The sequence below is a fragment of the Blennius ocellaris genome, assembly GCF_963422515.1.
Source record: "Blennius ocellaris genome assembly, chromosome: 7".
Lineage (NCBI taxonomy): Eukaryota > Metazoa > Chordata > Actinopteri > Blenniiformes > Blenniidae > Blennius > Blennius ocellaris.
The window spans coordinates 14,888,819-14,900,113 of NC_137656.1; the positions used below are offsets into that span (position 1 = coordinate 14,888,819).

General features: G+C 40.8%; 2 protein-coding genes across 2 annotated transcripts; one reads left to right on the forward strand and one right to left on the reverse strand.

The window, feature by feature from the left end:
* Nucleotides 1-721: 721 nt before the first annotated feature.
* On the reverse strand, nt 722-7,420 carry LOC308132820 (uncharacterized protein; the record flags this gene model as incomplete). The annotated part of the gene is made up of 15 exons (XM_080500004.1): nt 7,285-7,420; nt 6,377-7,156; nt 5,981-6,143; nt 5,744-5,841; nt 5,407-5,622; nt 5,101-5,188; nt 4,646-4,767; nt 4,416-4,521; nt 4,257-4,328; nt 3,838-3,947; nt 1,720-3,707; nt 1,355-1,645; nt 1,195-1,261; nt 1,010-1,103; nt 722-880 (listed from the first exon to the last, which is right to left on the reverse strand). The coding sequence occupies exons 2-15, from the start codon at nt 7,072-7,074 to the stop codon at nt 722-724; spliced, it is 4,272 nt and encodes a 1,423-aa protein (XP_080356130.1). The 5' UTR covers nt 7,075-7,156; nt 7,285-7,420.
* A 2,182-nt stretch (nt 7,421-9,602) lies between these two features.
* On the forward strand, nt 9,603-11,054 carry LOC308132051 (Rieske domain-containing protein-like). The gene is made up of 4 exons (XM_080498993.1): nt 9,603-9,896; nt 10,157-10,377; nt 10,482-10,516; nt 10,721-11,054. Exons 2-4 carry the CDS (start codon nt 10,170-10,172, stop codon nt 11,009-11,011), a joined length of 534 nt encoding a protein of 177 aa, XP_080355119.1. The 5' UTR covers nt 9,603-9,896; nt 10,157-10,169; the 3' UTR covers nt 11,012-11,054.
* The last annotated feature ends 241 nt before the right edge of the window (nt 11,055-11,295 follow it).

The following is an 11,295-nucleotide window of genomic DNA, read 5'->3' on the forward strand; positions in this document are numbered from 1 at the left end:
CCAACTTGTCAGCCATGGTCATTTTCACACACAAAACCATTCCATAAGGCTGAATAACCTGCCTTTCCAGATTTAATGTCTGTTATTGATTGAGAATTTTGCAAAATAAATAAATACATTTTAAAAATCAACTTATAGTCCAGTGCCACTTATATATCTTTTTTTCCCTTTTCATGACACATTTTTGGATGAATGGAACGTATACATCAGAGTGACTTCCATCCATCCATCCATCTTCTATCCTGCTTATCCAGGTGAGGGAGTCGATCCCAGCCTACTATGGGCATGGGTAGTGTACACTCACTCTCACATTCACACCAAGGGGCGATTTAGCATCACCAACTAACTTCACAAGCTCTGGGAGCTATGGGAGGAAGCTGGAGTATCCGAAGGAAACTCATGCACATACAGAGAGAACAAGCAAACTCCACTCAGAATGACAAACTGAACCATACACATTATGTTCAAACAGACATATGATCCCACTCCCACCAATTCTATATTACTAAAAACACATTCTTTAGGTGTGATATTTACACACTAATTATTTAGATGAATTAAAAAAAAAAAATCCCAAAAGAAAATATTTGTTTCAAACTACCCGGTTAGGGGGTTGTCATACATATTTGGCACTCAGAACTTTATCAACTTTACCTAACAGCAATATGTTTGGTATACAGACCACACCCAGACATATTGACATCCTTAGAATTTATTCAGTTCAAGTAAATGGATTACAGCCATGGTCTCTTTGTTGTTGTTGTGAGTGGTTGTGATGAATGAGCTTCAGATATGGCTGCAGCTGAGCTTGCATGCTCTGAAGACACTGAACTTTTTTCTCCAGGATCTCCTCCAGCTTGTGTACATATTCTCCAAATGTCTGTGAGACAGACAAAAAGTGAGGGCAGACAAGGTGAGTACAGTCACTTTAGCAAGACCAGTAATAGAAAAGAAAAACCAGGTCAACTCAAATGAGCTGACAACAGAGTCAAATTTGATTTATTCTGACCATATCAGGTTGTTGATGAAGAAGCGTTCCTCCTTTATGACACAAAACGTCCATTTCTCTTAGCTGCTCCCAGTAGGCTTCGACAACAGACCATCTGAAGTTAGATAAAGTTTGAAAACATATATTTTCTGTTAGCCATTCATTTACCTTCACTCTGATATTCTTAAATGGGCAATAGTCCATACTTGGCATGGTTCAAGTCATCCAGGGTAAACAGATTCTGGTAGCTTCTGTCTTCTTCGCCCAGTGAAGCTGCAGTTTTGTTAGGTTGAAATGACATGTTTGAGAGTCTGTCATAGTCTGAAGTGATTGTGTGACACTGGCCTGGCACAATATTCAACTGACCTGAGATCATTTCGGGCTGTGGAGTTGACGTGAATGACAGAGCTTTCTTTAAGTCATTCTGTGGAGATTCAGATGGCATTTCTCTTGCATTTGCTCTTGCTTGTATAGTGAGTAAGCGAGCGTCCACAAAGTGTTGAACAGCGGGTTGCATGATAGGGGTTTGCAGAGAAGTACATGTGAAGTGTTTGTGTGGAAATGCAGGATTTTTACTGCCAAGAGCGGATGCCATTTGAGGTTTCTGACAGTCTTCTTGGCGGAAGTCTGGACTGGCTTTCAGAGGTTCAGTTTTATCTGAGGACGACATAAAATTGATCACACATCTCATTATGCAGCCACATGAACATGCACTGAAAACAGTTACTTACCTGATCTGCAGATTCCGCATCGTTCAGTCTGAGTAGTAGCCTCCCTGGAGTCAGATATGTTTGGAATGTGAGGTTTTATTTTAGGCAGCTCTAAAAAGGACAGGGGGAACTCTTCCTCCTCATATTGAGCAAATGTTCCCTCCATCTCTTTATATGTGGGACAATCTTTTCCTATTTCTGTCTTTCTGTCTTTGCTGCTTTCACCCTCAAACCAGGACAGTGAGTCATTACTGTTGTCCCCTTGAAGGTATGAGGTAGTGGCAGGCTGCCGGTCTACGTGAAGTAAGGAGTTACCTGAAGAGTCCATGATGCAGCCGAAGGAGTCTGCATCATTTTGAGATAGAACTGTTGTTTCGGGCTCTTTGGTTAGAGCTTTGGTCAGTCTGTTGTGAGTCTGGGCATTTGTAACAAAACATGGTTTGTTCTCACCGTGTCTGTTTGATGGCACTGACACTGAACTATTCTGCAGTGGTAGGAAAACAGCATTAGCATTACATTCAGCGTTATTGAATTCTGGCCGGATATCAGTGAGTTTTCCTGAGGTTTGGAATGTGCCAGTTTGTTCTCGAGCTGGGGAGAGGGGTCGTTCTGCTGCAGCTTGCTGAGAGGGTGACCGCAAAGTGGGGCGAAGGAGGCCACGGCCAGACACTACACTTTTGTCGCCAGCTGCTCCTTCCTGCTCAGTGCTACACACTCCATCAGCTGGGGAGTCCGAGGCATCGTGTGTTTCCACACAAAGCTCTTTTCTGTCGTTGGAATCATAACTGTCAGACACTTGTGCTTTTGCATTTGCTAAGATTGACATCACATTTACTGGATCTTTATCTTGTGTCGCTGCCCAGGCCGACCTCCTTTGTTGAATTTTGGTTGCAGTTGGTCTCTTCCTAACTCTTCCATCACTTGCTGCCTCCTCCAACCTCTTCTGACTTTCAACCCTGACTTGTTCATGTCTCACTTTGCCATGTTTCTGAAATATCCAACAGTTATTAACAGCATCACCATTAACATCCACATCATGGCTACTTTGCTGGACAGCAGAGCTTTCATTCTGTGAGTGAACCTCTGGCAACTGTCCTCGATTGGCTTCTCCAACCCCTCCCCTGACTGCGTAGGTATCTAAATATTCTTCCATACCACTACACCCATTTGAAGAAACCAAGAGGGAAGAAGAGTGATGGGGAAAAGATATGGAAACGGAAGAAGAGAGAGAGGTCTGAGTACTTGGAGACTCAAGATGGAAAGACGATAAAGCTGAAGGTATAATCTTCTGCAGCTCCTTGTGATACCGTCTCAGATGCTGCTTCCTCTCCTCATAACTGCTATCAACACCTTGAAAACCTCTTTTTGGTTCCTTTTCTGCTTTGGAATCGGTGTCTCTATTACTCTCGACTTGTCTTCTTAGCTCCATCCATTTCATGCCCTCGCCACTTCCCTTTTTCACATTAAATTGCTGATTGACTTGTTCATTGTGCTCAATCTCCAATTGTCTTTTGGTAAAGGTTAAATGGTCCTGATTGGCTGCTTTCTCTTTCTGTAGCTCCCACAAATGAAGTTGCTTATCTATTTGTTGTCCTAATATCGGGCCTTCTCGGAAACTTTGCTCACGAACAGAGTGACTACTGGATCGCATGTTTTCTCCTATTCTACTCCTATTACTTTTTTCACCCACGTCCAGCAACATCCTAATTGGGGTAATATGTTCAAGTCCGATTTCTTTGCTGTCAATTACATTTGCTTCTTTCCCACATCTGCCGTTTTGGGGTTTGGAGCTGAAAATTGAGCTTCTTTGATGTAACCTTGTCGTATGTGGTTTGGAACTAAAATCTGCTTTTTGGCTCCCTAAAAGTGGCTTCTCAAGACGGCTTTTCTCTCTGGGGCCAACGCTGCCTGTGCTGCTGTTGCTATTGGGCAGATTGTGTTTTGGGGAGGGCACGGTCTTGCTTCCTCTTCTTTCTCGCAGTCCCCCTTGTCTTTTTAACTCCTTCACCCTATGGTAGATCAAGTACACATAATACTTCAAATAGCACTCAAAAATATTACATTGTGTGAAAATACCCTTTGTTAGTTAGTTAGTCCAGATGAAGTACTTTGGTGCACAGGCACTAACAAAACTCTTACCGATCGGCATATCTCAGTGTATTGAGTGTGTGCTCAGTTGCTTCTTGTCCAGGTGATATGTTGGCAATCATGCATGTCATAGAGTCACCAATGAATGCAGTTTTCAAAACCTACAGAAAGAATGACAAAGTTAATCATGAAAGCACAGCAATGTTTGTAGAAACAAAACAGTGAGGTGAAGTCAGCTTTATTCATTCAGCACTTTACAAACAGCTGTGGCTGAAGCCAAAGTGCTTCACATAATAGACTAATAAAAAGTAACAATAAAAGAGTCAGTCATCCATTACATCTAGGCATGCTTGTACCCTCAGTTACATCAATCCAAACTTAATCTATGTTCCTTTTAAATGTGAACTGCAACAAGATGACAAGATTCTAACGAGCGCGACACAAGTAAAACAGAATTGAATTGAAAATACCTGTGTGAGTTTGCTCTGTCTGAAAGGTGTGTGCGATTGCTCTCTATCAAGGGCCCGGATGCATTCTTTAAGCTGAGAAAACAACACGGAAGTGAGCAAGAACACAGATTCAAAAGTATTTTTGTCTTTTTATGGGATTCACAAATCTGTGTATCTTACAGCCAACAGACTTTGGTTGATCTCAGCTCCCTCTATACGACTTTGCTTGTTTGGCTCTTTTGTATCTGACGCTCTCTCACTTCCTGCTAAGTCAACAAACCACATTCTACAAACAGGATGACAAAAATAAAAAACATTTTCCAGCTCAGTCAATTTGCATTCCTAAAAAAGACAAAATATGTACAAATCATTAGCCTTAAAGATGATAAAACATATGCAATGTGTCTCACCTTCCAGCGATCTGTTGATTTGAGTTTCTCAGCTCAATCTGAAGCAAGGCATGAGAGCGAGATGAGCATGGATTCACACCACTCGACCCCTGAGAGCGTGTTTTTGTGCCATGTGAAATCACCTAGGGCCACAACCAATGATAAGGAGGAAAAAAAATTATAAGCTTAAACATTTTAAGTGATTTTTCAAAGAGACAGAGTCATCATTGGGTACTATTTTATATTTTCAATTTATTTAAAAGCCTGCTGACGCATTTTGAGAATATACAAATGCAATTTAGCAAAATAAGACAGCGAACACAGATGTTGAGCTTGAGCCGTCTTACATTATTTCCCTTTCCATAAGCAGAATTCTTTGTAATCCAATCAACTTAAATTCTAGATTGTTAATCACAAAACCAAATCAGAGTGACAGAGGACAAACACATTTCTTGTTACAATAGAGACGGTCAAACCTCGAGCAGTGCGTTAACGGAGTCCACTCTGACATGACGAAGCCCACAAATATGAACCACCTCCTCTCCATTCTCCCTTGCAAACAATCTTCAGATGGAAGAAAGCAAAAGAGAAAGAAATTTGATTCCACATAATAATGCAAAGGAATCTTGTTTTTAAAGATGTTAGAAAAATTATTCTTTATGGGTGCCACAACTTCAAATAAGAATCTTTTTTTTTTTTGCATTTACAATAAAAAACATCAATCACCAAACACTTGAAACTTGAAAGTGTTGATAGGAAAACAAATTGACACACACACACACCTTTTCCTGTGGTTCAACAGGTCGTACAGCTGACCACAGTAGATCTCAAAGAAACTGACAAACACTTGCAGGGATGGGTGTGTACGTGTTGTAGAAAGGTGCATGAAAATGTCCCGAACTGCCAGTGCATACAACCCTGGTCTCCCAGGTGAGCCCAGCATGGTGTGAGTCTTCCCTGCACCCGTCTGGCCATATGCAAAGCAAGTAGCATTGCCTCTTTGGGTACACACAACACAAATAAAGGTGGATCGAGGCACACAAATGCAAACTATGAAATACGTTTTAGCTTTGATTTATGCTTTTCATTCTAAAAGATGGCATATGAAAACGAACTTACCCATTGAGCATGTGCTGGACCAGCGGATAAGCAGTATTTTGATACACGTCCTCGTTAGAGCTCCCCTTTCCAAAAACATGGTCAAAATAGAAGCTATGCTGTAGAGTTGAGATAGAAGATGTTGTCCTCAGGTAATGTCCAACTGAGCAACAACTGACTTGACAAGCTAACCTTAAAACAAATTGACCATTAAAAACCAAGCAATGTGCAATTATACAATGACGTGTCGTGGCCGACCTCTAGTATGTACTGCGAGAGATCAACAGCATCTTTGTTTTCATGAACAGTTACAGTCTCTCCACTTGGGGTTGTCACAACATCAACTTCTTTTCTTCTGTTCTCTGCATTTGTCAGAGGTCTTTTCCTCACACAGACCTTTATGCGGGGCTTTCCCACCTTCCTGGTACATACACACATTGTAGTCAAATTACAATGACTGGACACACATGGGACAAATGCATTCATATCCAAACCCATAAAAAGGGGTTTTAATTAATCCAAGCTCATTTGGGTAACCTTTTTTTTTTTTTTTTCCAATGTTCAGGATATGTAAGCAACAAATTGTTGTGATCATTATATTTCACTTCAAAAAGTAGGGCAGCAGTGGGGACAGTATAAATGATCAACACTCACCTTTTGTTTGGAGTTACAGGGACACTCAGAGGTAGTCCATAGTTGTAGCTAGCTGCTGTCTTTGCTTTGAAAACCGGTGTGGGCTTTGCAATGCATCCAAATGACCCAGTGCTCTTCATATCTGCACAAACACTTTGTTTTCTAGATATCCCTTTTCTATTTTGGGGTTGAAATGTTTTGTTATTAAATGTCATTGAGTTCTGCACAGAAATTCCTCTTGTGATGCCTGGATTTTCTTCCAAATGATGAGAACTATGAATATCTGGCTTGAACTTGTTTCCTGTTCCTTTACAGACCATAGGTTGTCCACGATGAAGCTGCACGGGCATGGCTCGAGCTCTTTCCTGGTTGTGTTGGGCACTTGAATCATAACTTGCATTAACGTGAACAGAGCCCACAGGACAAGATGACAGCTTCTGATGACAATCAGTGCCGTCAATACTGAAGTCGAGCCTTCTGCGAATGTACGATAGGCGGGCAGAAGCTTCATTTTCATCATCATTCACATGGTCATCAGGATTTCCAGAGCCATACGAATTAAATTCCCCATTCACAACAGCATAGCTTTCAACATCTTGAGCAGCAGCAGCAGCAGCAGCCTTGCCAATGTAGCTGTCATTTTCTTCAGATCCAAGGAGGTCCAAGTCAAAACCTTTAATCAGTTGGACCAGATCAATGACCCGAATTCTCTTCTCCATACTGCAGATTCCAAGGTGAGAATAGTCCTTGATCGTGAGCTCTGAAAGCTGGGCGAAACGACAAACTCCTGCTGAGGTAAACCTAAAGGACATGACACAGAAGGAGACAAGAAGACTTAAATGAGAATACAGACAGTGCTTACCTAGCAAAGTGCTGCTGTCGTCCAACTGCTCTTAGACACTTGTACAAGCAAAGTGTCATGTTCTCACCTTACTCCTTTCCTTTTATTACTTCACATCTCTCCACTTATCCATCAGAGGTAGACAATTCACTTGCAGTTAGTCATTAAAACCAAGGACATGTAAATATGTCACAGCACTGATAAAGACAAAGAGATAAACTTTGCTGGAAATTAACTGAAATAATGACAAACAGCAGCCTACTTCTGCGAAATCACTATTTTCCCAACTGTCTGTTCTTTTCTGTTTTCCTCCTGTGAGTGACTTCTGCGAGAGAATTGCTGCAGTGGTCAGTCACACACTGTCATTAATACCACGCGGCTCCGTGCAAAGCCAGTATAATACTGAAATCTGACACTAGGTCAGAGCAGCACAGTGCAGCCGGCACACATTTCTGTAAACTGGCAAATATGATAAATATAGCCGCCACAGCAAGCAACTGTTGGCTTCTACGGTAGACTTATCAGCAGCTGCAATAGTTTGCCACATGGCATGAGTGAGATTATCTTCATACACAAGCATAAGATGAGAGTGTTGGTTGATGGCAGATGGCTCCCACTTGTGAGCCTGCGTCTGCTTGAGGTTTCTTTCTGGTAAAAGTGCCTTTGCTTGTTCATGAAAGATTGTTGGTGTTTTTTCTACATATTTCATTTCAAGTTACATAAAATGTATTCATATATGTTTCACCTGTAAAAGGGTTTTAAAATAAGAATAAGAATAAGAATAAGAATAAGAGTAAGAATAAGAATAAGAATAAGAATGATAATAAGAATCTCTTGTATTCCTTGCCCAGGTCTGCACAGGCTTGAACCCTGACTAGACACAATTGCAATTCTGCAACATGGATAAGAAATACTTCAAAATAAACACAACAGAACATGAAGGACTTACTTAAATTAAAATAAACAAAGTACATCCATGTGTTTATTTATTTAAAATAAAAGTAGTTGCGGTTTGATATTTGAAACTTGGACCATGACCCAAAACAAGTTTTAACTTGTCATTTTATTGCCACAACGAATACCAACACATACATAGACTCCTCCTTGCCTATGAAAGAGTGCATTCATATAGTTAGGCTATGAATAAATATATAAATAAATAAACTTACCAGTGACACTTGGCGGGATGTGTTCTTTTTAACAGTAAAAATTACTGAGAAACACGAGATTCTACGCAAACTCGGTGTTTGAGTAGAAACGTGAGCGACCTAATATGCACTAATATTTCACCCAGTTGCCAGTTTGAATAATGTCAGTATTTCCGTACACAAAGATGGTGTCCATGACGACAGAAAGGTCCGAGGCAGGCTTTTTTTTTTTCAACAATAAAACCTGCTAATTCGATGTGCTGAATCTTAGAAAGACAACTGGTCAAACTCAGGATCGGTTCAGATCAAGATAATCCTTCTGAAGGCTTAATGCCGACCAGCACACCCACTAAGACAAAATCCTCCCAGACTTCCCCCTGCTGACTGGGCGGCCTGTGCACGGAGAGCTGCTGGGGCAGTGCATGCTTTATTTATGCCACCAACCCCAACAACTCTTTTCAGCCATGAAACTATTACTTGGAACAAAAACATGTCCCAGTGCTGTGCTGAGTTACTTTTAATGTGTTCCAGGAATGTGGTTGAAAAGCCCAACTACATATTTTTTCCTAATCGATTATTTTTTTAGAAAATCATCAGAAAATTTCAGCTCATATTAAAATACAAGTGTGTTATTAATTTCTTGGCTAAATAAATCACTTAATGTGGTTTTTAAAAAAAAATCCAAAACATTTAATATCCCCGATAAGGCTTATAAAACTTAATATACCTCATATTTTGATCGAAAATATGATACTATTGGTATTGAGAAAATATCTGATCATTTGCTGTTTGTTTTTCTAAGGCAAAATATTAAAAGTGGAGTGACTTTTACATAATTCACCCGCGGAACCTAAGTTAGATAGATGGGTTCCGGTGGGACTGTTTATACTGGTGCACAGGTTTGGTGTTTTTAGCTTCGTTAGCAACCGCAGAGTAACGAGTCGCGTTCCGTTCCTGTTCATCATTACTTGTGCTTAATGTCAATAAAACTGCCGACGTTGGCACCGTTTTTTGACACGCCGCCTCCGACTTCCGTTCCTGCGCGCTACAAAAGTTAAAAAAAACAAACAAAACGTAATTCTAAAGACTATATTGGAAGCATTTTGTAAAACAAATATACCCATAACAAGAACAACTTCCGGAGTATTTTCAGATGCAGTTTGATGTTGATTGGACTTTCTTTTTTTTTTTTTTAACGCTGGACGGCCGGTATTTTCGACGGTTCCGCGTTTCACCAGGGACGACAATGGGTGAAACACACAACATTGGCTTCCACAGAAGCTCAATAATCCAAACCAAAGAAAGTTAGCGTGTACATTTTTAATTTGTTGCATGTTTACATGGTCGGGGGCCTCCTGTTTTGGTGGAGATAGAAGAGCAGCGCTGCACTGCGTGCGTTTTTACGGAGATCCGCCTGGTGGACATGTAGTGCAGCTCTCATCATCTTCAGTCTCCAGCTGGATGAAGACCAGGAGCTGCTGCTGCCATGGCAATCACACACAGATCTCAGAAGAGGCGACAGACTCTCAGATGTAACCAGGCTGCGTGAAAGGTAGGTACAAAACGAATGCTTACTTTGAAAAAAAACAAAGCGTGAGAGCCTTAGTGAGCAATGATATAAACTGTTGTTTTCACCTGCACAGGTGAAATCTGTTGGTTTCCCTGAGAGAAGCACGCTTGACATAAAAATGATGCTCAGCAAAAAAACCAACTTAATGCTTCATTAGATAGTGAAATTTAAGCTGTGTGTCCGTATTAAATGTAGATGAAAGATTTTAAATAAGCTTATCTTAAAACTTTGGTCTTTGCCAGAAAATCTGCTGTGATGTCATCTGAGGAAGAGACTTCTCAGGCTTCATCCTCCTCGACACCTCCATCCTCATCCTCCTCGCCACCACCTTCCTCCCACTTCATTGGGAAGAAGGACGACATTGTCAAGGCTGGGCGTGTGACCAAGCTGGTGAACGGATGCAGAGATGTGCTGATCCTGTACCATCAGGGGCAGCTTCATGCAATGGACACGCGCTGTTACCGTAAGAGCTTAATGTGTGGGTGTTGTTTGTATGGAGAGCTGTTCATATTTATATGTCTGGAATACACTTTATTTTGTAATTGCTATGTCTTCTGTTTTCTTCAGATTCAGGGGGTGCATTAGAGTATGGGGACATCGAGGTGAGTTGCCTGCTCTTTTAGGCTAATTTAAATATTGGAATAATTCAGTGGATATTTTTTTCACATGGAGAATTCTTATAGTTATAGTTCTTGTTTATGCTTTATCGTCAGCAAAAATGGTATGTTGTCCTCCAGTGCTGCCTTTGCAGGCTTTCAATTTGATCTTCGATTTTTCTCCACACGTCTGTACTGTGTCGCCATCAGGAGTTTAACGGACGGCCGTGCATTATCTGTCCGTGGCACAAGTACAAGATCACGCTCGCCGAGGGGGAAGGGCTTTACCAAGCTGTGGATGATCCCACAGCCAGACCCATGAGGACTCACTGGCGCTCCAAAGGTGTCAAACAGAGAATCCATAAGGTCTCTGAGCTTAATGGGGATGTGTACGTAACGCTGAACGACTGCACTGAAACTGTTGAGTCCGACGCCTACCAAACGGAGAGATACAGGAGTGTTTCACTGAAAGCCCAGCCAAGACGCAAACTCAACATATAGCTGGATACGTAAAGGCTCTTTGACTACACAATTGAACATACTTTTGAGGTTCACGGACATGTGAAAATGTAAATGATTGATGTAAAACAACCAGTTTTACTATGTTAAAAATAAAATAGTAAAAAAAAAAAAAATATATATATATACTTTAAAGATCAAAAAGAGAAAAAAAAAGAATCACAATACACAACCTCAAAAGCCAAAAACATCATTCTAAGTGAAACCAGGAATGGAAAAAAAAAAACACGAGTTTTGTAAGGAACCAATTTTTTCTTTTATATTTG

Excerpts from the sequence above, each read along its gene's own strand:
- LOC308132051 (XM_080498993.1), top strand. The coding sequence starts at position 10,170 with ATGTCATCTGAGGAAGAGACTTCTCAGGCTTCATCCTCCTCGACACCT. Across the intron at positions 10,378-10,481 it reads AATGGACACGCGCTGTTACC|ATTCAGGGGGTGCATTAGAG; the intron begins GTAAGAGCTTAA and ends TGTTTTCTTCAG. Across the intron at positions 10,517-10,720 it reads TAGAGTATGGGGACATCGAG|GAGTTTAACGGACGGCCGTG; the intron begins GTGAGTTGCCTG and ends TGTCGCCATCAG.